The sequence below is a fragment of the Phyllostomus discolor genome, chromosome 13 (assembly GCF_004126475.2).
Source record: "Phyllostomus discolor isolate MPI-MPIP mPhyDis1 chromosome 13, mPhyDis1.pri.v3, whole genome shotgun sequence".
NCBI lineage: Eukaryota > Metazoa > Chordata > Mammalia > Chiroptera > Phyllostomidae > Phyllostomus > Phyllostomus discolor.
This window is the reverse complement of record NC_040915.2, coordinates 40,004,386-40,031,830: the sequence shown is the minus strand read 5'-3', so window position 1 is coordinate 40,031,830 and position 27,445 is coordinate 40,004,386. Positions and strand designations below refer to the sequence as shown.

The 27,445-nt window shown below is 69.9% G+C and overlaps 1 protein-coding gene across 2 annotated transcripts; it reads right to left on the bottom strand.

The window, feature by feature from the left end:
- Positions 1 to 467: 467 nt before the first annotated feature.
- Positions 468 to 24,461, bottom strand: TTYH3 (tweety family member 3). 2 transcript variants are annotated; one of them, XM_036014532.1, is made up of 15 exons: positions 24,135 to 24,461; positions 11,967 to 12,136; positions 11,747 to 11,858; positions 11,369 to 11,589; positions 10,970 to 11,065; positions 10,697 to 10,769; positions 10,334 to 10,409; positions 8,529 to 8,584; positions 7,896 to 7,988; positions 6,305 to 6,397; positions 5,972 to 6,108; positions 4,977 to 5,150; positions 4,268 to 4,343; positions 3,501 to 3,601; positions 468 to 2,136 (listed from the first exon to the last, which is right to left on the bottom strand). In XM_036014532.1, exons 1-15 carry the CDS (start codon positions 24,255 to 24,257, stop codon positions 2,121 to 2,123), a joined length of 1,617 nt encoding a protein of 538 aa, XP_035870425.1. In that variant the 5' UTR covers positions 24,258 to 24,461; the 3' UTR covers positions 468 to 2,120. The 2 variants fall into 2 exon arrangements, with proteins under 2 accessions (XP_035870425.1, XP_028383083.1); XM_028527282.2 differs by lacking the exon at positions 3,501 to 3,601 and having other exon boundaries at positions 469 to 2,136; positions 24,135 to 24,460.
- Between the last annotated feature and the right edge of the window lie 2,984 nt (positions 24,462 to 27,445).

Genomic DNA, 27,445 nt, shown 5'->3' with positions numbered 1-27,445 from the left:
CCGGCCTGGGGCAGCAGCCAGGGCCCGCGGGCCAGGTATCCCAGGGGACCCCGCCTCCGGCGCACCCAGCCTTGTGGGGGCCGCGCCCTGGGGGGCTTTGTGGGCTCCCTGCTCCCCCCACGGTCGAGCACCCACCCCCCAGGATGCTGCAGGGCCGGAGGGGCCGAGGGCCCACGGGGGTGGCGGTGGGGCTGTGTGGAGAGGATGTTGGGGCGGGGGGCTGGTGTGGGGGGTTGGGGGTGTGGGGAGGTTCACAGAGTGGGGGACGGCCAGGAAGAGGCCCCAACACAGAACAAAAGTAAAACCAAAGTGGGACCCCCCCGCATGGCTGAAGCTCATCTTTGACCCCTTGGATTCCTCCCTTCTGTGTCCAGCGTCCATGAGTGGAGAGGCCGGAGGGCGTCAAGGGCGAGCGGGCACACCCTGCCCACACTGGGGGCGGGGGGAGTGGGGGGCTGCACATTGTCACAGGGCGTGGGCGGGGCTGCTGCCCCCGAGACCCACTGCACCTGGGGCGGCCTTGCCGGGCTGTGCGGAGCACGAGGCAGGCACCACAGGACTGCTGGGCCCTACTGGTGGGAGGCCGGGATGCTCAGGCCACGGCCACGGCCGCAGGGCGGAGCCCAGGGCACAGGCGGGCAGGCAGGCTGTGGCCCGCAGTGTCCCACAGCGTCCCGCAGCGCAGTGAGGGCGAGGTCCGGCCATCCCAGGAGCCCAGTGTGAGCCCACTCACGCCCCTCCCTTCCCAGGGCGGAGGCCGACCCTGGGCGGGGCAGGTGCGGCCTGGCCCGCCTGCCCGTTTGGTCCCAGACACCAGCACAGAGGAGGGAGGTCCCAGAGGGATGCCGGCGGCCTCTCTGAGGCGGGCCCAGGCGGGGTGCTGCCCCGTGCGCCCCCTGGTCTGTAAACTGCCCGGCCAGCTGCCCAGCTCCCTCTCTGGGACCCTGGCCGGGGGCATCACAGGCCTCAGCCGGCACCAGCCCCTTCGTGAGAGGCCGGCCACGCCAGGGCTGGGGCTGGCAGGGGCCGTCCTGTCCCAGCGTGGGGCTGCCCCCGCCCCCGGCAGGAAACGGCAAACATTGTACACTGAAGCCAAAAGCACCCAAGGGAGCCTCGCTCCCACTTCACAGGTAGGGAGACCGAGGCCACAGGGACCACGGTCCTGCAGCCCTCAGTCCGCCCGGGGCAACACCGGCCTGGGGAGGGCTCTCGGGGCCCCGGGCAGGCTGCCCATGCGCCCCCCCCCCCCCCCCCGGCAGCAGTGCCCGAGAAGAACCGGAGGCTCCGGCCGGACTCCCGGCTAGCTGTCCTGGACTCGGGGTCCCACTCGCCAGCCCGGCCAGGGGACCCCGGCGGGCGGCTGGGGTGAGGTTAGTGGTTAGTCCCCGGGGGCGGCAGGGGCTGGGGCTCATTCACAGGAGGCTCGGGACACTGCACCTGTCCTGGGTGGACGGGGGCGGGGGGAGTGTGCTCGCCAGCAGCCCCCGCGGCCCGCCTGCCCTAGAGATGATGATGAGTGTGGTTAGTGCAAGAGGGAACTGGAACCAGCTGCCGAGTCTGGGGGGAGAGGGAGGGGTTTGGCACCAAGAGGGCGGCCAGCACTGGGTGAGCGGCCTGGGCTGGGCGTGGCGCCTGGCGCCCTCCCGCGGCGTGGAGGGTCCGGCGCTGCTGAGGGAGAAAGCGATGGGGGGCGGGCGGAGGCAGCAAAGGCGGCCCCTCGGGGGGAGAGAAGGGGGGACGCACTGCGGAGCGGAGCGAGGAGGCGCCGGCACCGGGGCACGCAGTGGCCCAGGGCGTCAGGGCTGCGGAGGGAAGGAGGGCGCGGCGAGGCGGGAGCGGCAGGGTTCCAGGGTCCCCGGGGCGCAGCGCTGGCTGGGTGGCCCGGAGCAGGGCTCTGTGAACTTGAACCCTGGGAGGGTGGAGGGCGTGGGGCTGGGTGTCCGGGCTCCTGCAGGAAGGGAGGGCGGGCCTGGCGGGCAGCCCCGGGGGAGGCGGGAGCAGCAGTGCTGGCCTGGGGGCGACGGGGCGATTGGCACGTGGGGCGGGGGCCGGCCTGGCGGTCTAGTGGCCGCTGCCGCTGGAGTCGGGGCGAGGCTGGCTCGTGGCGAGGTATTTGGCTCTCATGCTGGACGTGTACTGCGGGGAGAAGGGGGCTTCGGTGAGCGGGGCGTGGGCACGGCCTCAGCCGGCCGCTGCGAGCACCCCTGGGGGCAGGGCTGATGGCTGGCAGCCCTGGGGGAGGGCTTGGGGCGGGGGGCAGCTGGCCCGGTGCAGAGGCCGGGAGCCCTGAGGGCCCCGTCCCGGTGGGACCAGCACTCTGCCCGCCCCGAAGGGCCCGAGTTCGAAGGCCCCCCCCAAGGCCCAGGACCTGAAGGCCACCCACAGGCCCTCTTCCCGCCTCAGGGTGCCGCGCAAGGGCGGGGGCGGGGCGAGCTCCAGGAAGAGTCTGGCGGTCCAGGAGGACCCGGAGCAGCGGGGCCGTGGGCCACGCCGCCCTGCACCCCGGGAGAGGGCGGCCCCGCAGCTGCGTGGGCCCCTCGGGCTCAGGCGATGCACTTAGCTGGGGGGGCGGCCAGCCCAGGCTCCTCCCAGGTTCCAGACGCAGGGACAGGCGGGGGGGGGGGGGGGGGGGGGAGGGGAGGACCGCACAGCTCATGGCCCTCGTCCAACCCGAGGCACGGGAGCTTTGCTCAGTGCACATGCGTGTGCGGGGCCTGTGCACACGTGTGCGTGAGTGCACACCTGAGTGCACATGTGTGCCAGTGAACAGTTGTGGAGCAGGTGCGTGCCACCACCCATGTGCAAAGGGTCCCACGCCCGTAGGGGTGGGGACAAGGGCTGAGACCTGTGCCACAGGTCATCAGGGGTCAAGGGGTCTGTTAGACAGGCCCCCCCGGCCACATGCTAGCCCACCCTACAGTCCCCAGGTCGGGGGACCGTGTCCCCCGGTCTGGAGAGCCCTCCCAGAACTCCTGGTGGGGAGGGTCTGTCCTGCCCATCGGGGGCCAGGAGGGACACAGGAGGAGCAGCAGCGGGCACGGGGGCCGTGGCATTCCGTGGACATGCGGAGGGGTGGGGGCGGCGGGCCGCGGCCCAGACCGCCGAGGGAGCCCATGCAGGCGCACAGCACTATGGGGACGGCCGGCCGCAGCCCGCACGCTCGTCGGCGCCCCCCTGTGTGCACTTCCGGACATGCAGGGCCTCAGGCGGACGGTCTCCTGGCCGGGTGGTGCCCAGGACAGCTGGGCTGGGGGGCAGGCCTCCCTGTCCCCGGAGTGGGGGTGACGGCCCAGGGACGGCCCCAGAGGTCTCTGTGGCTGTGCTGGAAGCCACGAAGCGCATGGGCCTGTGCCGGCCCCACAGCACCGACTGGGGCGGCCCCGGGGCACCTGGGTCAGGCCCTGGCCGGCCCCGCTGCGGGCAGCAGCGAGCGGAGGGCGTGAGGCGCGGAGGCGAGGCAGGCAGGCGCTGCACAGGGCAGGGGCCAGGCGGGTCAGTACCTGTCGCTCTGAGGGCACGGCCACCACCGTGCTCGGGCACTGTCCAGGGGCTTAAACTGCCAGCCCGTGTGGCTGCCAGAGTCCAGGGCAGCCAGATACCGCTAGGAGGGCCCAGGGTGGGAGGGGTGCAGGAGAGAGAGAGAGAGAGAGTGGCCTCAACGCCAGGGTGAGGGCCCAGCCGGGGGTGGCCGTGGGGGCCGGAGCACAGTGCCGGCGGGGTGACAGCCGGGGAGCCCGTGGCACCCCGGGTCCAGGAGGTCCAGGCTGGCTCTGCTGCAGGGCGCAGCGGGGCCACTGCACAGCAGGGCGGTTGTCCTGAAGCAAGGTGACCATCGGCCCCTCCGGCCAGCCTGCCAGGAGCAGCCCACTGCCTCTAGGAGGCCCGCCGGGGCCCTGCCCCTCTGCACACTCCTTCTCTTTGGCACAAAAACGCCCTGTCCCCCCCTTCCCATGCTTCAGCCCCGAGGGCCGAGGGAAGGCCAGGCTGGTCTGGAGTGGCCAGGGGCCAAGGCCTGGGCTCAGCTCCGGACGCCAGAGAAAGGAAAAGAGGAGGAAGCGGTCGGCTGGGAAGCAGCAGCCAGGGCCCCTCCGTGCTGAGCTGGTGGCCAGGCCGCTGGCCTCTGCCGCCCACTTGGGCCCCAGGGCACCTCAAGGCCAGCGTGCAAGCCCACCCAGCCCCACCGGCCCGGCTGCAGGTTCACAGAGGACCACGGCAGACCACCCAGGCGGCCGGGTGGCGCCCCGCCCGCCCTCCGGCCCCGACTTACTGAGGGTGGTGGGGACTCCCGCCCGATGAGGGGGGTGTTCTCACAGCGGGGGTTCTGGAAATTGGCATTCTGGCTCCTGAGGAGAGAGGGGCCGCGAGTGGGCGTGGGCCGCGGAGGTCCCAGCTCTGGAGCCGGGCGAGCTGTGCGCCCCCCTGCTCTGCCTGGCGCCCCCAACCGCGGCTGCGGCCGGGGCGGTGCACCCTGGGTTTTCTCACCATCCCTGGGTGCTACCTCCTGGCAAGCACCCGGCACAGTAACCCAGGGCTCAGAGTGGGCCCAAGGGTGTCTGCCTGTCCACCTCATGCCCAGCCCGGGCCCTGGGCCACAGCATCCCCGCGGCCACCTAGACACAGGCCCTGCGTCTGACCCCGTGGCCTCCCCGTGGCCTCCCCCCACATCTGCCTGTGTACAGAAGGCCGACCCCACCCCCACCCCGGCAGCCCCCTGGGTGGGGGGAAGGCCCAGCCCTAATGTGGCCCCACTGTGGGACGGGCCTCTCTGCCCAGCAGCCCCTGCCCCTGGCTCTGCCGGCTCCTCCAGCACCCTGTCCAGCTCACTCGCCCGGGCTAGGCCCGCCCTCTCAGCCCCGGCCGGCAGGTGCGGCGGCCGGCACGTGTGCCTGTGGCCGCGAGGAGCTCCTGCCGCCAGCTTGGCTCGGCGCTGCCTGCCCCCGCCGGGCTGCCCCCAGCCCTTCCGCCCCGCGACTCACATGTACTCTGTGACCGGGGCGTTGCTGACGGTGTGGGCCGCGGCCGGGATGCTGGCCTCGCTGCCGTAGCTGCTGCCGCAGCTGTACAGGCTGGGCATGTGGACGCGGTAGAGGCTGTCGTGCGCCTGCCGCGGCCCCGGGCCGGCCTCCTCCTCCCCGTCCTCGTCCGGGCCCCTGTGGGGAGGGACACCCGGCACGGGGTCAGGCCCCAAACTCACCGTCGCCACCACCGTCACCACCACCCTCGCCACCGTCCTTGTTGTTGTCACGGCCTCCGTCACCACAGAGAACCACGGAGCAGAAATGCAGACAGAGGGAAGGGACCTGGGATGAGTTATCTGTCCCCGGAGCGGGGCCACCGAGGAGCAGCCAAAGCCCAAAGGGGAGGAGAGGCAGGAGGTGACTGTGGGAGAGAAACCACGGGCCCGAGAAGGGGAGGGGCTTGGCGCCCCGACACACCACCACCCGGTGCTGACTGGGGAGACGAGGCAGGGGCTGCCAGGACCCCCGCTTCAAAGATGAGGACACAGCGGCCCCCTGGGGGGGAGCTGTCATTCAGGTTGGCCGGCTGAGTGGGCCACGAAAGCCACAGCTGCCCAGGGCCCTCCCCAGCCAGCCCGCCGCAGCCCTGCACACCCACATCTGGGTGAGGGTGGACGAGGTGCTCTGAGGCCAGCCAGAGGCATGGCGGGTGTGGGCGGGCAGCCAGCCCCACAAGAGGGGCCGCTCCCCCCGCCCCCGCCTGCCTGCTCCGGCCTCATGGTGCCCCCCATGCCAGGAGCTCCTCAGGCTCAGTGTCCCGCCTGTGACACGGGGCTCCTCCAGGGCCCCCCGGCCTCACGGAGGCTGCAGGGGTCGATGGCCCACAGGAGGCGAGGAGACCCCGGTCCCTGTCTCTGGGGACCAGGACGGGGGCGTCCGGAAGGCAGGCCCCTAAAAACGCCCCGTGTGTGGGCCGTGGCCGGGGAAACCGGAGGGCGCCTGTGAGCCCTCACCTCTTCTGCTGCCAGGTGTGCGGGACGCTGCAGACAACGGAGCTGAACATGAGCGCGGTGACGAAGGAGAACAGCGCCAGGTAGATGAGGCCCTCGACGCCGTCGTAGCAGAAGCCGGTCAGGGCCTGCACGTAGTCCTGGGTCCAGCGGGGACGGAGACGGCAGGACGGCCGGGTGAGGCGGACGAGCTGGGGCTGCAGCCCGGCTCGCAGCAGCCTGGGCCGTCCCCCGCTCCCCGTGGAGCCCTGGCCTGGAGCCTGGGCTGGGCCCCCACCACGGCCCCCACCACGGCCCTCTCCCTGCCACAGCCCCGGCCCCGGGAGCCGGTCTCACCAGGTGCAGGCTGCGGCAGTCCACCAGGGCCGTGAGCTGCTGCAGGTTCACCTCCGTGCCGTTCAGCACCTCCTGGACGCGGAGCAGAGGGTCCTGGGGACACACACCACGGCCGGTCGGCACCGTGTTGGAGCGGGGAGCCCCAGCCAGCCCCGGGCGCCTGGGACTCTCCCAGGTCTCCACCCCCCTTCCCCCTGCCATCGAGACCGCCCCGTGCCCTGCGATCTCCACTCAGGCCTTGAGGAGCCCCAGCTCTCACGAACTGCACCCCCAGAGTCTGGCCTGGCCTCAGGGAGACCACTGAGGACATGAGGGGAGACAGGGACAGCAGGACCCGCGAATGCCTGTCCAGTACAGACACTGCTGTGTGGCCCCTCAGTGTCATGGAAGGGACAGGTGCACCCTAGTGTCTCCTGACATGGGCCTGGGTCTTTTTTTTATCCTCACCCGAAGACGTTTCTTTCATTCCTTTTTTTTTTTTTTTTTAAGAGAGAGGGAGGGAAGGAGGGAGGGGGCAAGTCTCCGCCTTCCAGCCACCCGGCCTGGGAGACAGAGGCCTAAGCCGCCCGAGTGGCACTCTGTGACGGCACCCAAGCAGCCAACACACCTGCCTACCCGCTCAGGCTGCAGAGCACCAAGGGTGCCCTGGCAGGAGTAAGAAATAAAAGGGAGCCCTGGCTGGCGTAGCTTAGTAGGTTGAGTGTGGGCTGCGAACCAAAGCATCGCAGGTTCGATTCCCAGTCAGGGCACATGCCTGGGTTGCAGGCCACGGCCCCCAGCAACCGCACATGGATGTTTTTCTCTCTCTCTGTCTCTCTTTCTCCCTCCCTTCCCTCTCTAAAAATAAATAAATAAAACCTTTAAAAAATAAATAAAATAAAACAAAACACTATATTAAAAAATTAATAAAAGGGAGTAACATTAACCTAGAATTAAGCTAGAGTGTGGGGCAGTGTGTGCGCCTCTGGGGGGCCTGGCGGCGTTGGCAGTGACAGTGTTGTGTGTGCACGTGCGAGAGAGAGAGAGAGAGAGAGAGAGAGAGAGGGAGGGAGGGAGGCACTGCCCAGCGTCCGGGCACGCACAGTCCCTGCCTCACATCCCCAGGACGCCCCCAGGGGGCGCACCTGTGCAGGAAGCACAGCCAGGCAGGTCTTCACTTGGTCCTTGCACCTGCTCTCAGCTTCCCTACTCTCTCAATAGGAGGAGTCTGTGCGATTTTTTAAAACGCAAGGCAGGGCCCCGGCTGCTGTGGCTCAGTGGACTGAGTGCCGGCCTGCGAACCAAAGGGTCCCAGGTTCAATTCCCAGTCAGGGCACATGCCTGGGTTGTGGGCCAGGTCCCCAGTAGGGGGTGTGCGAGAGGCAACCACACATTGATGTTTCCCTTCCTCCCTCCCTTCTCCTCTCTCTCTAAAAATAAATAAATAAAATCTTAAGAAAAATAAAATGAAGAGCAGAACTCTTTTGAGAAGCCACCGAAAATCCCTGGGGACATGGAGGGGAGGAGGGGGAGGAGGAGCCTCTGTGTGGAAGGGTGGGCAGGAGGCCCCTGCGCGGTGGTGCCGCCCGGCGACCCCGCGCCCGCCCCTCACCTTGGTGGCCGGGGCCTCCCGGGGCGCGGTCCTCAGCAGCTCGGCCACGATGTCCTGCATCTCCACCAGCGCCTTGTGGCTGCCCGACAGCTTCTGCTCCACAGACAGGCCGGCTGAGGGCGGTGAGGCCAGCAGCCCACTACCCACCCCCCCCGCCCCCGCCAGGCCCTGCCTCACACAGGTCGTCCGGGGGGCCTGTGGGACACCCCTCCCTGGCCCCCAGGTGCCACGCACCCAGACGGTGCAGACTGTCGGAGGTGCAGCGTCTTTCAAGCAGACAGGTGGCCCTCAGGACCCCGAGGGCCAGGCAGCCATGGGGAGTGACAGGCAGCGGGCTGAGGGTCCCCCTCCAAACCCACCGTGGCCACACCCGTCCACTCATTCTGGAGCCGGCACGGGACCTCCGCGCCCACCCGTGGGCTCGGCCCTGCCGGGCTGGCCGGGGGCAGCCCAGGACATGAGAGGGGCCCCAGGAATTTGGGGGGCACAGGGGCACCGGGGCGGCACCCGGGGGGCAGTCAGTGACGTCAGTGAGGTTTGTCCAGCTGTCTCCCCACCACACTGCGGCCTGACGGTGGGCCCGGGGGGCTGCAGACACCCCAGACGAGGGGCCGGGGCAGCCCGCGCTCTCACCTGCTGGAAGGGGTTGGCGGCGCGGGGCGAGCAGGCCAGGTAGTACTGCAGGATGTCTGTGGGGAGACGGCGGCGGCTGAGTGGGCGAGGCCACGTGGGCTCCCACAGGTGCACACGTGTGTGCAGACACGCCGGTGTGTCCATGTGCACAGACACCACATGCATGTGGGCCCCTGTGTGCCCGCCTGTGCACATGTGCTGTGTGTGTGGGTGCGCATGCATGTGCATGCACATGTGCACACAGGTGTGTGGGCATGTCCGTGTGCCTGCCGGTGTGCACATGTGCGTGTCTATGGTCACATGTGGGGGGGTCGTGGCCCCCAGGGAGCCGGGCCGGGCCCAGGCCCTCCTACTGGGTGTCCCCGCCAGGGGCACGACTCTCGGAGGGCAGCCTCATACCTGCCCTCCCTTGGCAGCAGCAGACGGGGTGCTAAGGGGGGAAGGGGTGGTTGCAGGGTCAGAAGACCCCCGGGAAGCACCCACCCATGGGCCACCTGGGCAGAACAGCATGTGTGAGGCCAGGGAGTCACAAGAGAAGGGCGTGCAGCCCGGAGGGCCCGGGCAGGACAGCTGTCCTGCGTGTCCCCACCCCCTGAAACAGGGTCAGTTCGGCCTCTAGCACCTAAAGACGGGGATTCACTCACAGTTCTGACTCTGGAAACCCCAGGAGACCCCGACCGCCTGCCCCCGGCCCCTCCTTGCTCTCTGGCCCCTGGGCGCCCCCGGGAGGTCAGAGGCCCACCGCCCCACAAACAGGACACTAGCTTTGCAGCTGCACACGGCTCCCTTGCTGGGGGCTCCCGGGGGCCCAGAGCAGGATGGGCATGGGGACGGGGGCTGGAGGGGGGGCAGGGCTGGCCGCCCCCACACCCAGCCCCTCAGGTTTGGGGCCCCTTCGAGCGCGTGTGGAAACACCTCGAAGTCCCCACTTCACGTCAGCCGCTGTACACGGGCTGGCGTGCGGGCCTCGTGCGGGACCCGTGCGGGCCTGGGGAGGCGGGGCTGAGGGCACCAAGGCCTGGGACAATGGCGGGAACAACTGTCACCAGCCTGGCCGGCCCCTGGCAAAGCAGGCTCCCCTGGCAAAGCAGGCTCCCCTGCCCCCACAGTGGGGCTCCTCGGGCTTAGGTGGAAATGACTCCTTAACAAAATAGGCCAAATCCAGCCCCCCACGCTCGCCCCTGGGGCTTTCTTGGGCAAAGGGGGGGACAGTCCCTTGAGGGCCGGTCAGTACCCTCCTGCTCTGTCCCCTACTCAGCCCGCAGCCCTGGAGCCCTCCAGCCCCTCCCCCACCCCCAAACTTCTGGGGAAGTCCCGTGGCTGCTCCACTGTCCTCTCCTCTCGCCCGTGGGCTCCAGCTGCCCTGCCTCCTGCCGGCTCCCTCCCTCGCCCCTGCCCCCGGCTGCTCCGGCAGCCCAGGGAGCTTGAGGAAGCCACTCACCCCCACATGTCTCCCCCGCTCCCCACCCTCCACTGGGGCCATGGCGTGAAGTCCAAAGTCCTGAGCACACACCTGGCCCCGATGCCTCCCGCCCTCTCCTCGCGCCACGGGTGTTTTCCGCCTCCCCAGCACCCCCGAGTGTCTCTGAGTTGGGGCCTCTGCCCACGGGGCACGGCCGTCTCGACTCCCACTTGGCAGCAGCCGCCATCACCTCTCCCCATCACTCTCGCACCCCTCCTTGCCCCCCGTGTCCCCCGCCCCCTCCCATCATCAGCGGCCTCCCCCTGACCCTGACCCTGGTGCCAGGTGCCTCCACCTCACTCGGGGGGGCCTTCCCAGCCCAGCCCCCGGCGCGCACACTCACCCCCACTCAGCACCGAGTGCTCCTCCACCATCCTGGTCACGTAGGTGTCGGGGTCCACGCAGAAGTCGCTGGACCCCTGGAACGGATGCAGGCGAGGAAGCCGGGGTGACCCAGCGGGGCCCTCCCACCCTCCGAGCTCCAGGGTGGAGCCTGAGCCCCCAGGGTCTGCTTTCACTCCTCCAGAAGGTACGCTTTGAAGGGTGGGAGGAGGGGCGGCAGGGACCTGCCATGCGCCCCAGGGCAGGGCCAGCCCCTGGGGCCCTCGGTGTCCCATGGGAGTCGGGAGGGGCGAGGACTGAGGCTCCCTCCCCACCCCACGACGGGCCCTGTAGACAAGGACACCGCCCCCCGGCTGCCACTCACCACAGACGCAGCCAGCTCCACGCCCAGTGCACCCCAGCTGATGACCAGGGCCAGGACCCCCAGCAGGCAGACCCTGGGGACCACGAGAGCCAGTCAGCACCCCCAGGTACGGTGTGGAGGGCAGACGGCGGGAGTCATGCCGCCCGGCAGGCTGCAGGCCAGGGGGCCAGCTCCCAGTGCACAGGTGTGGCTCTGCCCCCCCCCCCTCTCCCCTGGGACAAACCCCGAGCTTGACCCACCAGTGGGGGAGGGGAGGCCAGGACACAGACTCACCCAACCAGGATGCCCTTGGAGCTGCGGATGAGGCCGACCAGCACCAGCAGGCAGATGGCGACGTCCAGCAGAAGCAGGCCCAAGTAGCCCAGCCACCTGCGGGCACAGGGGGTGTGGGCCCCAGGTGGCTGGGCGAGGGGGCGGGTGCTGGGGCGGGGCAGGTATCTGCACTGGGGCCGGCAGAGTTGAGGCAAGCAGCCGGGGACCCAGAGGGGCACCCATGGGCGGTTCTGGGCTGTTGGGGCTGGAATCAGTCCTTCTAGTGGCTGCTGGAGGTCCGGACCCCGTGACTCATAAACCCTCAGGCACCGGGCGCTGGCAGCCAGCTGGCCATCGGAAGAAAAGTCTAACCCCGGGGCAGCGGGCCAGGCGGGGTGGACTGTGAGGAGCGCGCCGTACCTGTACCAGTCATAGAGGTCCACCTGCTCGGCCAGCGTCTCCAGGGACACGTCCGGGTTCCTCCAGAACGGGATGGCGGCTGTGTAGCCCAGCAGCGTGTCCAGCAGGCCCTGCAGCCGCTGCACCGCCCGCAGGGGCTCCGGCCGCGCGGCCAGCTGCCGCTCCAGGCTCTGAAGGCTGGGCTCGGCGGAGCGGTTCAGGGCGGCGGCCGTGTCCCACACCTGTGCCACGGCGGGCGGGTGAGCCGGAGCACCAGCACCCCAACCACGCCCACCCCTCGGTCGCCCCACCCAGCCTCCTCCCGCAAGCTCAGGCACTCGCGCAGGCGCGGGGTTTAGCGGCGGGACGAGAGCCCCTGCTATCTGGGCAGCCACTCACGCGGTCCTGGACGCCTGCCACTGTGCGGTTGGCGTGGCGGAGCGAGTAGGTGGCCCGATGGACGCCGTCGCTGGTCTCCCCGTTGCCATAGAACCCCACGGCGATGCCGGCGCTAGGACGGGGCGAGGCCGCGTGAGGGCGCCGGCATCCCTCGGGGGCCCCCCATCCCGCCGCCAGGCCGGGCCCCGCCCCCAGCCAGGCCCCGCCCCTCCCCGCTCACCTGCACACCAGCGTGGCGATGATGACGCACCAGGCGGTGCAGCAGCAGTCGGCGTCCAGATGCTCCTCGCTCTTGCGCCGGCGGCAGCACAGCCAGAAGGAGTAGAAGAGCAGGAAGAGGAGGTCCAGGGCCAGGCAGGCCAGCGCGGCGGCGCCCAGCAGCAGCAGCGCCTGCGGGCGGGGCAGCGGCGCTGGAGGTGGGGTCCCGGACCCGCACGTCCCACCTGAGCGCCAGAACAGGGCACCCGGCACTCGCTCCCAAAGAGCCAGCCCTGCCCTCGTCTGGGGTCGCGGCTCCCCAACACCTGCGTGCCGCGCCCGTGGTCACCCAGTCTGGTCCTCAACCCTGCACGACACACCAGGACCCAACCCTAGCTCCACTGGGTGGAGCCGGTGTGGGGTGGGGGGGTGGGGAGGCCACGGGGTAGCTTCTCCTACCCCGCCCCGTGCCCCTCCCCAGGGGACCTGTCACCTCCTGGGCTCCGGAGCCCAAGGTAGAGTATGTTTGAGCAGGGTTCCCCCTTGGAGGAGATGCTCGGGGGGGCTGGCTGGGGGACAGCCTCCGAGCAGAGGGGGGCTCCATCCCAGTGAAGGCCCCACTGGGGCCGTTGGCATGGAGTCCCCCCCCACCCATTGTGCTCAGGCTGCGCTGGGCCAGGCCACCTTTCCAGGACCCTGAGCCCCCGCGGCCTGAAGGGCCCAGAACTCTCCACCACTTCCAGGGAGGCACCCCTGTCCCCGAGGCTGGGCTCCCCCGTGGGCGCTCACAGGGGTGGGGCCAGACCCAGCACAGGCCTCAGGGTGGGAGACAGAGGTCCAGGGGCACCTCTCGGGGGCACACAAGGAAGCACCCACCAAAGGTTGACACGTGGAGGTGCCCACCCCAGGGACCCATCGCAGTTGTGGTGGGACCACCAGCACCTCTCAGCTGCCCTCACCACCCCCCCGACCCAGACCCCAGGAGGACCCCGGAACACCCTCCCTCCCCACGTCTGAGCCTCAGCAACCGGGGCTTCCGTGGGCCGGAGCGGGGAGCTGCTGGGGGTGGAACACCGGGGCTCCCGGGGACCAGAGGCTTGGCCAGAGGCACTGGGACTGCATCCGTCTCCCTGGAGACGGTTGCCAGGCAGCGTGGGAGGAAGGCACTCTCGAGGGGAAGGCCAGGGCACCACCGGAGGCTGCAGCCACAGGCTGCTCCAGCCCTTCCCACTGGCTGCCCCGCGCTGCCGCCCACCAAGCAATCCGGGCCCCGGGTTGCACTGGCAGGAGAGCTGACCGCCCTGCTCACCAGCGGTGGGGGCGGGGAGCAGGCCTCCTGGGGCTGGCACCAGAGCCACCTCTCGGCCCAAGGCTCCCTCGAGGTCCCGGGGCACTCGAGGTCCCGGGGACACGGGCCAGGACCCAGTCGTGGTGGGGGGCACGTTTACCCTAAGGGGCTCGGCCTCTGGCGCCAGTCCTAACCAACCCAACACTGCCCAACTCGGGGAATGGATAAACATTAGGGTACGTGGACGAGCGCCCTCTTGTGGGCTCCCTGGGTCTGCGTGCATGTGCACGGGCTGGACCCCGACCAGGGGTGCCGCGGGGCCTGTCCGACCGGTCCCCACAGGTCAGAGGCGGAGGGCAGCTCAGCCCACCGCCCGGGGCCTTGGCTCCAGGGGACACCTGCACTTCTGCAACCAAAGCCACCCTCAGCCCCCAGCCAGTCGCCAGGCCCTGCTGCTGCGGCTCCTCCCCCGCCCCTCCGTCAGGCCCCCCACACTCCTCCCTAGAGACCTGCACCCCACTGAGCCCCCCTCAAAGCCCCACCCGCCCAGGCTCCTGGTTCCGAGGGCCCCCCTGGGCGAGGGGGCGAGGTCGGGGTGCAGGGCTTGGAGCTCCACCCAGCGGTGAGCAGTCCCCGCCACCGTGTGGCCAGGACGCCGGAGCTCGCCCACCTGGATCAGGCGCCTCGGCGGCGCCAGGACCACCCACTCCCATTGACCAGATGAGAAAGCCGAGGCAAGATAAGCATCACGGGCTCCTGAGCCCACGATGCCTGGGGCGAGGCAAGCTGGGAGGCGCCGGGCCCCGGCCGGAGGTGGGCGGGTGGGTGGCGTTCCCGGATCTCCTTCTACAGCTTTGATTGGGCTCCTTTTTTGTTGTCGGGTTCTTCTTGGTTTGTTTTTCTGTTTGTTTTTTTTTAAAGCCACGAACATGTACGGCCTTTATAATTAAAACACAAAACCAGAACCTGGGAGCAGCTCTCCCCGGCTGGGCGTGGGCAGCCGCTGGCCCGAACCCAGCTCGGCCGTGTGTGATCCCGTGCGGCCTCCCGACAGCCCTGCTGGCTGTGCAGGACGGGGTGGGTGCTTCCCGCCCCAGGCCCCCGCCCTGGGCCCTCACTTGGGCGAAGGCAGCCCGAGGCCGAGTCTGAGCCCCTCTCGGTTTGCAAGGCCCCCGCCAGAGCCCGTGCCCAGGTGCCGAGACCAAGGGCAGAGACCCCCTGGGTGTCCCCACCGGGAGGCCAAGAACTGCCCTGCCCGCTGCTGGACAGAGGCCCGGGGGAGGGCCTCCTGCCAGGCTCCCACCCCAGCCCACCCCCTGAATTCAGGCCCCCAAGGGGTGCCCGGCCCCCAGGGAGTCCCAGGGAGTGCTGCCCTGCAGCTGCTGCTCCCCCTGGTTCCCCACGGGGCCTTGAGCCAGTGACTTTAAACTCTGTGCCTCGGTTTCCCCACGTGTAAAACGGAGGCAGGCACGTCACTCTCCTGGACGGTCACCGAGATTAGAGCAGCGGCCGTGTGCAGAAGCTTGGAGCAGCTCCTCCGCAGGGAGCCTCCGGGAGGAGTCGGGGCCCTTGGGGAGGGGGTGGGCGGCGGGTGGGTGCCCTGGGGCCGGAGGGGAGGGAGCCCAGGGCCGCTCACGGGCAAGGTAGGCGTGTGCACACCCCCATGTTCATGCGTGCATGCTCACACATTCACACTCGCGCCCACACGTGCACACAGGCACACCTACAGCCGTACGTTCACACACATGTTCACGTCCGCACAGGCACAGTACACAGATTCACACCCACACGTACCCACGTTCACACATGCACACGAAGGGGCTGCCCCATGAGCTCCCCAGCAGTGGCCACAAACTTCCAGGGGTGGTAGGTGGTGGGTGGAGGGGGCCCAGCCCCTGGGCACCAGACACTCGCCAGAGACTGGACAGGGCACAGGTGGCCGGCCGGGGGCAGCCTCACACACAGGACACTCCCAGGCAGCCCCGCCTCAGGGAGCCGAGTCAGGGTGGGGCCGGTGCCCCCAGGCCTAGGCCCTTGGGGGCGACAATGGGACCTGGGATCACAGCAGGGCACCCAAGGGCATGAGCGCCTCAAGCCTGGGGGGCAGCAGCAGGGGGGGCCCCGGTGCCCCGAGTTGCCTCCGCGGCCCTGCACCCGGGGAGCAGCCCTCCGCTGTGAGGACAGGGAGCCCCCTCCAGCACCCGCCTGCCCGCACGTCCCCCAGGGGGCGCGGGAAAGGCCTCAACAGGCGCACCCATCGGCAGGGACCGTGCCCTGTGGCCGAGGCCTGGCGCAGAGTGGGCGCTCAGAAACACGGGGGCCCCTGACCCCCACCCCAAGCTCCGACAGGCTGAGGGGAGCTTCCTCTCTGTCAGGGCCAGGACGGCTCCTTCTCAGGAACGCTAAACGGCAACCCCACCAGGTGGGCCGCGGGCTCCGTACCAGGGCAGCCCCGCAGGGCCCCCCCCAGGGAGGCGACAGCATCCTCCCGGTCACACGGGGCAGCCCGGCTGGGGGGCGCCGGCCCTGGGAAGCAGCATCAGGCTGGGTGGCCGCTTCCTCCAGCCCCCGGGCCCAGTGCCACACCCGACCTCTGGCCCAGTTTCCTGAGGACAGGCTCCCAGGGGCCCGGCTTCTGCCGGCATTCCCACGGGGCCCGCCCCCCCGGCCCCCCCGCCCTGCCGTCCCCGGGCTGGCGTCGCCGGCTGCTGCCCGGGCCCATTCAGAAAGAGAACGGGAACTGTCTGATCAGCATCTGGGCTCGGACCAAACGGAATTTTCCGTCTGTGACGGAAGGGATGTCAGCACACAGTGGGGTTGGGCGAGTGCTCGGGCCCACACCCCGACCGCCGGCCCCGGCAACCAGCCGCCTGAAGCGCCAGGGGTGTGCTGGGCTCAGTGAGGGCCAGGGGGTGAGGACTCGGGGGGCTCCCCGCCCTCCTCCAGGGCCCCGCAGCCCCTGCCGTAAGCGTGCCCAGGAGAACACCCTGGCCAACCCCCTCTGGCGCCCTGAGGCCCCCAAAGCCCACCCACTTGGGAAGCGCAGAAGAGCCAGAGCTGGAGGTGGGAGGCCTCCCTCCACCCCAGTTCAGGCCCAGGCGGGAGGCAGGTCAGGCAACCGACAGGCCCCAGCCCCCTGCAGGTCCTCTCAGCCTGGGCAGGGAGACGTGGGGGGGGCAGCCCCGAGGGGTGAGGGGTGGGGGGATTCTTGGCTGGGCCCCAGCCTTGCTGGCACTCTGGCTGCAAGGGGCCTGGGCCCCAAGCCCGCCCCACGAGGGCTATGGCAGGGCCACCCAATCTGCCTAAAAGCTTTGCCGCGGGAGGCTCAGCACCACCCCACAGACCGAGAGAGACTTGTAGGCCTCCTGCCAGTTCCTGCCACGCCTCCTGTCCACCCCCCCCCCCCCCCCCCCCCCCCCGCTGGCTGCCCGGACCAGACCGGCCAGTGCACGTGCGTGTGCGCACCTGTGCACAGCGGCAGGCTCAGCGCCACGCAGGCCACCCCGACGTGCCCCAGGCCGCCGGGCTGGGAGCGCCACGAGGGACCTGAGCAGCACCCTGCCGCCCGCCCCGGCCCAGCAGCTTGACCCCTCTGCCGGCCTCGCCGTGGAGTCACCGGCGTTTCCTCGAGGGCACAGCTGGCAGGGCGGAGGCAGGATCCCCGCCCAGTGGGGCGGCAGCCGGGCCAGGCCGGGAGCTGGCGAGGCCCAGGGCCCGCAGGCCGGCCCTCCCTGAGGGCAGGCCCACCAGGGGGCAGAGGGCAGGGTGCGCCCCCTTCCCTGTGCTGGTGACCCCTGCCCCCCATAACAGGCCCCTGGCCCCGCGCCAGCCCAAGATGGGGAACGGCAGCACCTGTGGCATCTGGGCTTGGCACCGGGCCTGGTGCTGGGGCGCCAGAGACACAGCCCTGCTGGGCTGGCCGGGGACCCCCAGGCCCCCGCAGGCAGGCCCAGAAGCTTAGAGACGGGGGGGGGTCTCAGGAGGGCACAGAAGCATCAGGCGGTGTTCCCTAAACTGTCCTCCGGGGCCGCTGGGTGCCAGCAGGGCCCCGTGAGGGGTGGGGACAGCCAGGGGCTGAGGGCAGGCTGGGCCCAGGCCTGGGCCTGCAGCGCCAGGGGGCAGAGCTGGGGGTCCGGTGGGCGGGCGGGGTGGAGCTGGTGGGCGGGGGAGCAGTGGGCCCTGGATTGTATCTGAAGGGGCGTCCCACCCCAGCCCCAGAACTGCCTTCTCCAGAGGACGAGGCCAGGAGGGGGCATCCCGGAGACACCCTGGGGGGGACCCCTCCCCTGCGTCTGGGCTGGGGCCCGGGGCCTGGGGGAGGGGTTGGGGGGGACATTGGGCTGAACCCTGTGTCTGGGCCCCTGCTGGGGAGGCGCACACCCCACAGCTGCCCCACCCCTCTGAGACCCGGCCTCAGCCACAGACCCGCTGGCCCCCAGGCCGCCCAGGCAGGGGGCCACCCACTTCCCAGGCCAGGGACCTGAGACCAGGAGAGACCCCCAGAGCCCTCGCTTCAGTGACAGAGGCAGGGTGGGAGCCGGCACAGGCCTCCCGAGGAAAGCTCCAGAAAAGGCCCGCTCGCCCCCTGGGCCAGGCCGAGGGGATGCCGAGGACGCAGGCCGCGGGGCCGACCGAGCCGGGCGCCGGGCTGGCTGTGCGGCCACAGCCCCCCGCCCCTGCAGCACGCCTGGCTGTGGCGGCCAGATCTCAGCCAGAAATTAAAAACAGATTTCCACTGAGCGGGGCCTGGGGTTTGCGAATTCCATGCCGGTGAGCTCGTGGCCCTGCCCGAGGGAGCACAGCCAGCGGCCAGCTGGGCAGGAGCCTGGGAGGGGCCCAACTTTCTGTCCAAGCCGCCCCCCCCTCCAGGGTTCGAGGTCCCATGTCCAGGCCAGCAGGTGGCACGCAGACACACGCCAGCTGCCCTCAGCACCTCGCAGGCACACGCCAGCGGCCTCACCCTCCGGAAACTGAGTGGACGGCGTCCCAGGGCCCCAGAGACACGGGCAGGTCATCCCCGGGCCCGGCCCATCCTGGGGCCGGTGTGCAGGAGTACTGGGGCCCGGCTCTCCCCGCCCCCGCCCGCCCGCACGCCAGCCCGCTCGCAGTGTGAATGGACATCAGAGAGCCCGGCAGCCAGCCTGGTCTATTTCCGTCCCCTGATCTAATGTCCCTCCCAGCGGGACACCCAGTAAACTCCGCTGCTCTTCACCAGGACTGTGTGCAAGTGACCCTCCTCGGGCCACATCCGGGGACCCAGGCCACGGGCCGCAGATGCAGCCGGAAGCCACCTGTACCACCAGACTTGCCTCTACCAGGCACAGGTGACCTGGGGGGGTGCGGCCCGGCCTGGACTGGACTGAGAGCCCCCATGACGGTCGGGAACCCAGCTGGGGGCGTACAGGCCCAGAGTGGGCAGCCGGGCGGGTGGCGTGGGGTGGCAGGTGGTGTGGCGGCAGCCACCCTTCTCTGAGGCAGAGGTGGTCACCTAGGTTTTGGGGAGCCCAGCCTCCCCCCAGGCCCTTGGCCAGCGAAGGACAGGCCTGGCCACAGTGGTGGCTGCGGGAGGAAACAGCCTCTTGGGCACCCCTGCCCCTTACAGCCCCCCCCCCCGCCCCTCCTGTGGGTGGGGGAGGGGAGGGGCACACGGACGGCACAGCCCTCAGAGGAAGGCAGGGGAAAGGGAGACTCATGGGGGCCCAAGCAGCCCATCTGTGGCCCTGGCTCCACTTGGCCCCGCTCCCTGGGGGCACGCCCCACACCCACGGGCCTGTCCTGGCTTCGGACAAGAACAAGAGTGGCCTCGTGGCCGGCTGGCACGAAGCCCTCCCCACCGCTGGCCCTGGGCTGGCGACTCAGCCTTGACAGTGGTTACCACAGCCCTCCCGCCCCGTCCGTGGGGCGGACCCCTGCTGCCTCAGCAGACACTGACCACTGCGGACCCTCGGGAGGCCAGCTGGGCAGGCGGCAGGCCCAGTCTTGTCGGCCTCTGCCATCCCGTCTCCCAGAGGGTCCCCAGGGCAGGCCTGGGCCCCTCCTCAGGATCTCGGCTCGGGGACATCCCCTGGGAAGTGGGCCCCTGATCTGGGTGGCAGGGCCCAGTGTGCGCCCTTCAGAGTCTCGCCCACTGAGGGTGTCGCCCGCCCCGAGGCTGTGGGGAGCCCCGGAGGCCCCTGAGGGCTGCGTGTCCTGGCCCAGCACAGAGCCAGGGCAGGACCCCCGCAGACCCCCAGGAGGCAGCGCCACCGGGTGCTCCCGGGGTCCTGCTGCTGCCCCCGTCATGCGCCCGATCCCTCAGGGGCCACAAGGGGCACTTCCCATGTCAGTAACCCGTCCATGCCTGCAGATTCGGTTCCTCTTCTCCAACTGAGGACTCAGCAGAGTGCCCGTGGGGGGAGGGGGCCGGTCCTGCCGCCCGCCCGCTGGACCCAGGAACCACTGAGGGCGGGGCTGGCACGGAGAGGGCGCCCGCTGGCCGGCATGGGGCTGATGGCGCCCACCCCCAGGGCCAGCGTGGGGCTGCCCAGAAGACTGTTTACTGAAAAAGCAGCCCAAGCCTCTCGGGCAGAGCCGGTGTGGCCTGGGGGTCGGAGCCGCCTACCCAGACCCTGGCCAAGAGCCCCTGGCCAGGGACAAAAGAGCAATGCCCTGCATGTCCCCTAGAACTTGTCCCTGCCTCTTCAGACCCCTGAAAACCAGGAGCCGGTAGCCCAGCAACAGAGCCTGGTGATGCAGCCCCCGCGCCGCCACTGGGCGGGAGACCCAGAGTCGGGCCCCAACGCCTGCCCCTCCGCAGGTGCGCACTCCGCAGGCGGCGCAGGCCACCAGCAGGCCACCAGCAGGCCACCAGCCCTCCGCCAGCCAAAGGCAGGCATGTGACCCCGGCGGTGCCAACTGGATTCTGCCCTTGGACTCTGACACCGGCCAGGAGGGAAACAGACAGAATCCATGCAGCACCGCGGGGGTTTCCCTGCCCACCCACGCACGGGCCCTGCCCCCCGAGGCCCGGCCCCGAGCTCTGTCCACGCAGGGGCTGCTGCAGAGGCCGCCGCCCAGCCCCCCAAGGGCTCTGCCATGCGGCACGTCCTGTCACTCGCAGTCCCCGAAGCCGGACCACTACCTCAGGGTGCAGGCCAAGCGTCGAGAACCCGGATCGGGGACGCAGGCCCGAACTCAGGGTGACGGAACGCAGGCGGCTGGACGGGCAAAGGGCGTGATTCCAGCGCTGAGAGCCCCTCCCCGCCCCGCACGGGCGCTCGGACGGACCCCGGCCGGAGGGGCTCCGTTTCCGTGCTCACGCTCTCTCCGGTTTGCCGAGTGGCCCGGGCGTGCGCCCGCCTCCCGTGAACGAGAAGAGAGCCCGTAAGTGCCGTCGTGCCACCGGAGTGGGTTTCCTTCCGGTCAGAGGTGGGGACGGCGGCCGGGCCTGCCTCCCCCGTCCGTCAGAGGGGGCTGCCCTGCCACCCGCTGACGGGCGCGGGCTGACCTGGCTTGCATGGCGTCCCCCCACGCTGCTGGGGTCTCCCCTCCCCCCAAGTGGCCAGCAGCCGGGGCTCGCACACCGCCGGGCACAAAGCACTCGCCACCTCCCAGGGCAGCGCGTTCGGGCCAGAGCGAGTCTCTCATTCTGGGCCGAGGCGCAGGCTCCTGCCTGCCTCAGGGCCTTTGCACGTGCCGTTCCCGCTGCCGGGGACCCCCTTCCCTGAGGTCTCCGCGTGGCTGCTTCAGCCTCTCATCTTTGGGGTCACGCCAGCGACACGCAAGCACTCGCATCTCTAATGAGACGCGGGCCCCTACGTGGGGGACCTGAGGCGACTGCTGCCATCTGTCCTGGCGCGTGGGCCGGTGCGCCCCCCGCCGCCGGCCAGGCTCCAGGGAGGAAGTGGCCTGCTGAGTGCCCACAGCCGGGCTCCTGGCCCCCATGGAAGGTCAGGCAGCACCTCTCTGCTGCCCGGTGTGTGGCAGCTCTGGGCACCCTGGGGCAGCTCAGCCCCGGGGCACCAGGCCGGCAGCCCCCCCTGGTGGCAGGTGGGGGTGCGGCACAGGCAGCCCCCCAGGCTCCTTGGCCTCCTTCTCCCATCACAGATACCATCAGCCTCACAGAACCAGCACCATGTGCCCCCGCCGTCTGTCCGTCCAGCAGACTCCACAGGCCCCCAAGAGATGCACCGGTGGCCAGGGAGTCCCTCCCCTCCAGGATGGAGGCCTGAGTGGGGATCCAGGAGCCTGAGACCCTCAGCCAAGAGAAATCACAACCTTCAGGTTGTGAAACACACCCGCACCCCTGCGGAGGGGCCTCCGGGAGGCCTCAGGACGGCCCCCACCCAGGAGGCCCCCAGCCACCTGCTGCCCAGCTGACCCTGGCTCCTGAGCCAGGAGCAGGAGGCCGGCAGCAGGGTTCTGGCCGACCCCCACTCGCTCCGTGATTCCGGGCCAGTCCCCTCTCCCTCTGAGCCTCAGCTTGCTCATCTCTGTAACGAACACGGTCCTCATCCCCAGGCTCGTGTGACAAAGGGCTAGTGATAGATGTCCCCACAGAGCACCCTGAAACACAGTAGCCGTGGGGCTTTCCAGTGGGTTTCACCAGGGCTCCCAACAGTGGATGGGGGGCAGGAGACAGCAAAGAAGGCCGAAGACTGGTCTCCCATCCACCCCAAGCCTGCACCCAGGCCCCCCTTCCCCTGGATGGGTCAGGAGGTAGAGGCGCCCAGTCCACACAGCAGGAGAGGGCTGCGGGGCCCCTGAAAGCCAGGCTGGGGCTGGAGACAGGCGGGTGCCCTGGCCCAGAGATCAGGAGGTGAAGAGTCCCCCACCCACCAATGGGACAGGGCAATACCCTCCCACAGCAAGGAATGCTTCACCAAGGGAGGCTGGAAGAGAAAGCCCACGGTGCCCCGTCAGCCTGCCCCCCGGGAGGGAGCTCCCTCCGCCGCCTGCCCAGTGGGGAGCAGGAGCCCAGGCTCTTGCATCCCCGCCGCGACCTTGGAGAGAAGGGGCACCAGCCCAGGGTCTGGGGGAGGTATGAAGCTTCAGAGAGGTCTCACACTTGCCCAAGGGTGCCAGCACAGAAGGGGGAGGCAGGCCACAGGCCCAGGTGTGGCTCACCCCGCAGCCCCCCGCCGGGAGCACGGGTGGCGGGGGATGGAGACAGGCCGGTTTCCACCCCGTGAATTATTCAGTGGCTCGTTCTGCTCCTCAGAGAGGAGGCAGGAGAGAGGGTGAGTCAGAGCCTCCCACAGCGACGAGGGAACAGGGCTCGGGCAGGCACCAAGCTCCTCTCAGGAGCAAAAGCCCTGTGGGAGGACGGGCTGTGCTGAGGGGCACCTGGCCACCACCCCGAGGCCTCCCTGCCGTCGGGGGCCTGCCCTTTGCCCACTCCCGCCCAGGTGTCCTGGAACCCCAGCTGGGAGGCCCACGGAGGACGGCACCTGGAGCGCAGGAGCGAGGCCACCCGCCCAAGCGTGGCGGGCAGCAGGGACAGGGGCAGTCCAGGGGCCAGCGGGAGCGCCCAGTGCGGCTGGACGCCCCCGGTGCCCCCGGGGCTGCGGAGCTGACAAGGAACCTCCGAGAGGGCAGCCCACCCTCCGGCCTGTGGAAGCAGAGCCCCCAGGACAGACGTGGCAGAGCCGGCACACGGAGTTCCTGGGGGGCCCAGAGCTGGTGCCCCCACGCCGGCCGCCCCCCAGGGCGCGGCCTCTAGAATGCAGGGATGAGGTTCTGTACAATCCTGCTGTCCCTGGGTGTGCCTGGGCCGGTCCCTCGCCCCCCTCTGATTGCTCAGACACAGGGCTGCAGGACTGGGGACACAGGCACCAGGCGGGCGCTGGGACTGGGAGCCTGGGGCTCCCCTGCAGAGTTGGGGTGCCCGCGGCGCCCTCACCCTCTGCTTCCCGTTCTCTGCCCCGATGAGGGAGGCCACAGAGAGAGAGGAACTGTGAACAGGTGAGCAGTGACACGGGCCACCCCGGCAGCTGCGCAACGACCGTCAGACAGAGAGGCCCCGAGGGGTTCCCATGGCCAGGTGACCGGGCGCCCAGGTCGTGAGGCTGCTGGAATCCGGACCCCCAGGCAGGAAGAGAAAGCCCACAGCCAGGTCCCTGGCCGGGCCCTCAGGCACCGGTGGCTCAGTGACGGGGCTGGCACTGGGGCTGGGCATGACCCCGGGCTGAGGGTCCACGGGGACAGCCTTGTCACTGGGGGGAGGGCTGGGAAGGGTTCCGCCACCCCCGGCTCTGCCCAGGCTCAGCCCTCTCCAGCCTTCCAGGCCGAGGCCCACCTTGTATCCCTGTGGCCGGGCCTCCCCCCTCTGGGGCTTCTGGCAGCCGGTGTCGGGCAGGCCAGGTGTCACCTGAGGCACACCGCACTGTGTGTGGCCCCCCCCCCCCACAGCGGGGCAGCCCAGCAGGTCTGCGGGGCTGCATGGGCAGGGGGCTCTTCCCGGCAACGACCTCCTGCTCCCACCCCATCCCGGCCCCCCCACAGCCCCTGTGACAGACAGGGGCCTGGGCAGGAGCTGACAGCTGGCAGAGGGGGCTCCACAGAGGGGAGGGAGGGGGCTCCACGGGACCCCAGAAAAGAGGGCCTCAAGCAACACCAGAGGAAGGCTAGAACCTGCAGGAGGGCGGTGGACCCTCAATGGGGGAGTGGGTGTCCTTAAACCCTGCAAGAGGAGAGACCCGAGACCCAGAGGACCCTCAAGAAGGGGGGGCAGCAATGACTCATAAAGAAAAGTAGGGCGTTTTAAGACCCTCAAAAAGGACGGGGACAGCGACCCTCGTGGAGGGGCACCCGATCCACAAGGAGGAGGGCTGTGACCCTCGATGGGGGAGGGGTGTCTTTAGACCTTTGAAAGGAAGGGCCATGACCTGGGGCCCTGACCCTCGACCCGGGGGCCCACGTCACCTGCTGGTAGTCGGTGTCCTCGGGTCGGAACTGGCTGCTGGTGGTCTCCCAGCGCAGGTTCAAGTGCGGCAGCCGATGCAGGAGGGTCACCCACCAGGGCGCCGTGTAGCTGACCCCGGCCATGGCGGGCCGGCCGCCTCGGGCGCGCGGCCGCGGCGGGGCTCCTCGCTGGTCCGGGGCGCCGGGTTCAGGGGCCCGTCGACCCCGGCCTGGCAGCCCGCATAGCCCGCGCGCTCCTGGGCCCGGCCCGGCCCGGCTCGGCCCGGCTCGGCTGCGCTCGGCTCCCCTCGGCTCCCCTCGGCCGCCCGTGCCCGCCGCCTCTTTGTTCGCCGCCGCCACCGCCTCCGCGCGCCCCCGCCCGCCGCAGCCCCGCCCCCGATCTGCCATTGGCCTGTTACCCGAAGACCCCACCCCCCTCACTGGCCCCGCCCCGCCCCCTAACTCCGCCCGACACCGCTATTGGTACGTTGGGTAAGGCTCCGCCCACCAGTGGCTCCACCCTCCGGCCGAGGGGCGCTTGGCAGGGGAGGCCAGGAGGACCCGCGCCCTCTCCCCATCCCCAAACGGGAACCAGGGTCCGAGCGCTGGCCGCACCTCACCAGGGCTGTCGCTCGCCAGCTCGACCATTGCACATTCATTAGGCTTCTCTGGGGGTCGGCCTGGCGCGGCCGGGCCGGCGGGGGCGCGCAGCCATGGACCCAGTGGCCTGTCTGGAAAATAAGGATGATCTGGATTCAGACCCATTCAGGCAGGGCGACCCAGAGCTGTGTGACCTTAGGCAAGCGACTTAACCTCTCTGTGCACCAATGTCCTCGTCTGTAAAAGGGAAGCACAGTGCGTGTGAAGTGCTCAGGACACCGCAGTGTGATAGGCAGTTCCGCACGAGCAGAGCGAGGACAGTGGGCCGGTACAGAAGGTCACGGGGGTGCCTAGCAAGGGGCAAAACTGGAACAACAAGGGCCTCGCCCCCAGAGGAACCTTTCCTCCCCTGACCTGTCGCCAGTCCTGCGGTAGACCCCCTTGGGGGAGGAACAGGGGGTTGAAGCGCAGCCTCACGCGATCGCGCGCGGCCTTTGCGTGACCACTCCCTTCCACAGGGACCTCTAGGGATAACAGCGCGGGGCCGCCTCGCGCTTCAGCTCCGGGCCCAGAAAAGCAGCAAAACCAGACGAGCGGCCCCTGGCTGCCTCCTCCGGACGGCTGCCCCGACTAATGACCCCCTGCCGCGCACCGACCAATCAGCTACGACCAGGACTCCGGAAGGGCGCACCTGGAGAATGGGTACACATTCTACCGCAACCCTCCCTGGAGGCCTCCGTAAGCTTCCCCGCCTTCCAGCGAGAGCGGAGAACCCTCAGGACGAAAGACCCAGCACTCTCTCCCTCCGGGGGCACGCAGGGCCCCTGCCTTCCCTTCCCCCACTCCTTCCCCCACAGGCACGCACCTCCGCAGCTCTACGGACCCCACGAGACTTGAAGCCAGGAGGAGAGCAGTGGGCAGTGGCAGCCCCCCGACCCTGTCTCCGGGGACCCCTCTTCTCTGGCTTCCCAGTGAGCTCCCGCAGCCCCCCCGGGCTCTCCTGTTGCTCCTCGGAGCCCTTCCCTGCTTCCCCGTCCTGAGGGGGCCTTTGCTGCAGCCAATAAATTCTTGCTTGACTGCACCTGGTCACCTGACGAAGGAATCGAGGTCTTGTCGCCTCAATGGTAACAGAAGTAGGACCCGGTAAGGGGACCCGAGAGTAGATCGGACCCCACCTGGCCTTCCCATTGGGAGAGGTTCTGTCTGTGGTCCAGACCCCGAGGAACCCTGGCACCCTCGGCCTAGCGCCGCGCGGCCACCCTTCCGTCCGGGGCGTCCTCTTTCCTGTGATGGGGGGAAGGGGGCCCTGAGGACAGAGGAGTCTGGAAGCACTGTGGGTGCTTGGCCCCGGCGTACCCCTCTCTCAGCACCCAGGACCCGGAGGTGTGTCCTTCTGGCTCTGGCTCCTCGCCGTCCTGGGTCGCGATGTCTGGACCTCCCGGCTTCTGAGAAGCAGGTGTTCGCACCCGTGGCACGGGTGCCTGGTGACAGCGTCCACAGGAAACCGGGCGCTGGGCTGTTCAGAGCTTCCAGGGGCAGGTGCTCTCTGACTGACCGGTCCCAGAGGGCAAAGGAGCTCGTCACTAACACTTGTGACGTGCCCGGCCGGTGAGGCCTTTCCTAGTGGGCGGGGTCCGTGGGGAAGGATGAGAAAGGGGTGCAGGTGGAGAAAAGGGGGGATGCCCACGTCTGACCCTGGCACAGCACTGCCAGAGCCTCCATGGGGGGGCCCCTGAGCCCCGAAGCAGCTGGGGCTGGGGGCCGGTGCTGGCAAGGAGTCCCCGTGGGACTCAGGGGCCCCGGGACCATGCTTTCCCGGGAGACAAGGAGGGCCCTGGGCTCTGGGGCCCGACGCTTGTTGCTGGGTGAGCTCAGGGAGGCACCTTCGCTCGGGGCCCTGAACTGCGAATCGGGGCCCCGTGGGGGCTCAGGGCGGAGAGTGAGAGAGGGGGAGCCAGGTGCGGGGGCAGGGCTCGGGGCGGCCCTGGCGGCGTGGCTTGCCCCGTCTGTCCTGGACGTGTGGCTGGAGGCTGGCCTCTAAGCCCCACCCCACAGACGGAGCCACCGAGTCCCCTTCCCGCCACTGCTGTTGCTAGGGACGTGTGAGAGCCCGGCCCAGGGAGGGGCTCGGACCCCAGCCTCGCGCTGGCGGCCACAGACAGGGCGACCTGAAGTAGGGCACCGTGGCACAAGGGGTCAGAGACGACTTGGTCTGCATGGCTGGCCACTGACTGGGCCACAAGGGATGATCAGCTGTCGGTGACTCAGGGGTGACTCAGGAGGAGGTGGCGGAAGGGAAGCCGCTAGGCGCTCTCCAGCTGAGGCAGCAGCCCCACTCGACAGCAGGGGCTGCGGCGTCCCGTCCCCCTGCCACAGGGGCCGGAAGGCACAGCGCCGCCCGCCTGAGGGGACAGGAAGGGCAGCCCTGGCTGTCGCCGGCTGAGCGCCCTGAGCCAGGGGCCTGAGCGCCCAACCCACCACCTCCTCCCGCCTCCCGCCCGGCCCCCACGTCCCAGAGGGGTGGGGTGGGAGCTCGTGAGGCTCAGACAGTCACCCACCCTCTGGGACGGTGCGGAAACCGGGCGTGCGTGCCCCCCAGGGCCTGTCCACTCCACTCCCATTGCCTGCCCTACACCCGCGTCTCGGGTCCCCGGGGAGCTTCACCCTCCCGACACGGCCAAGACGGGGGCCACCACGCTGAGCTCGCAGGAATGTGAGAAGCGTGTGAGACC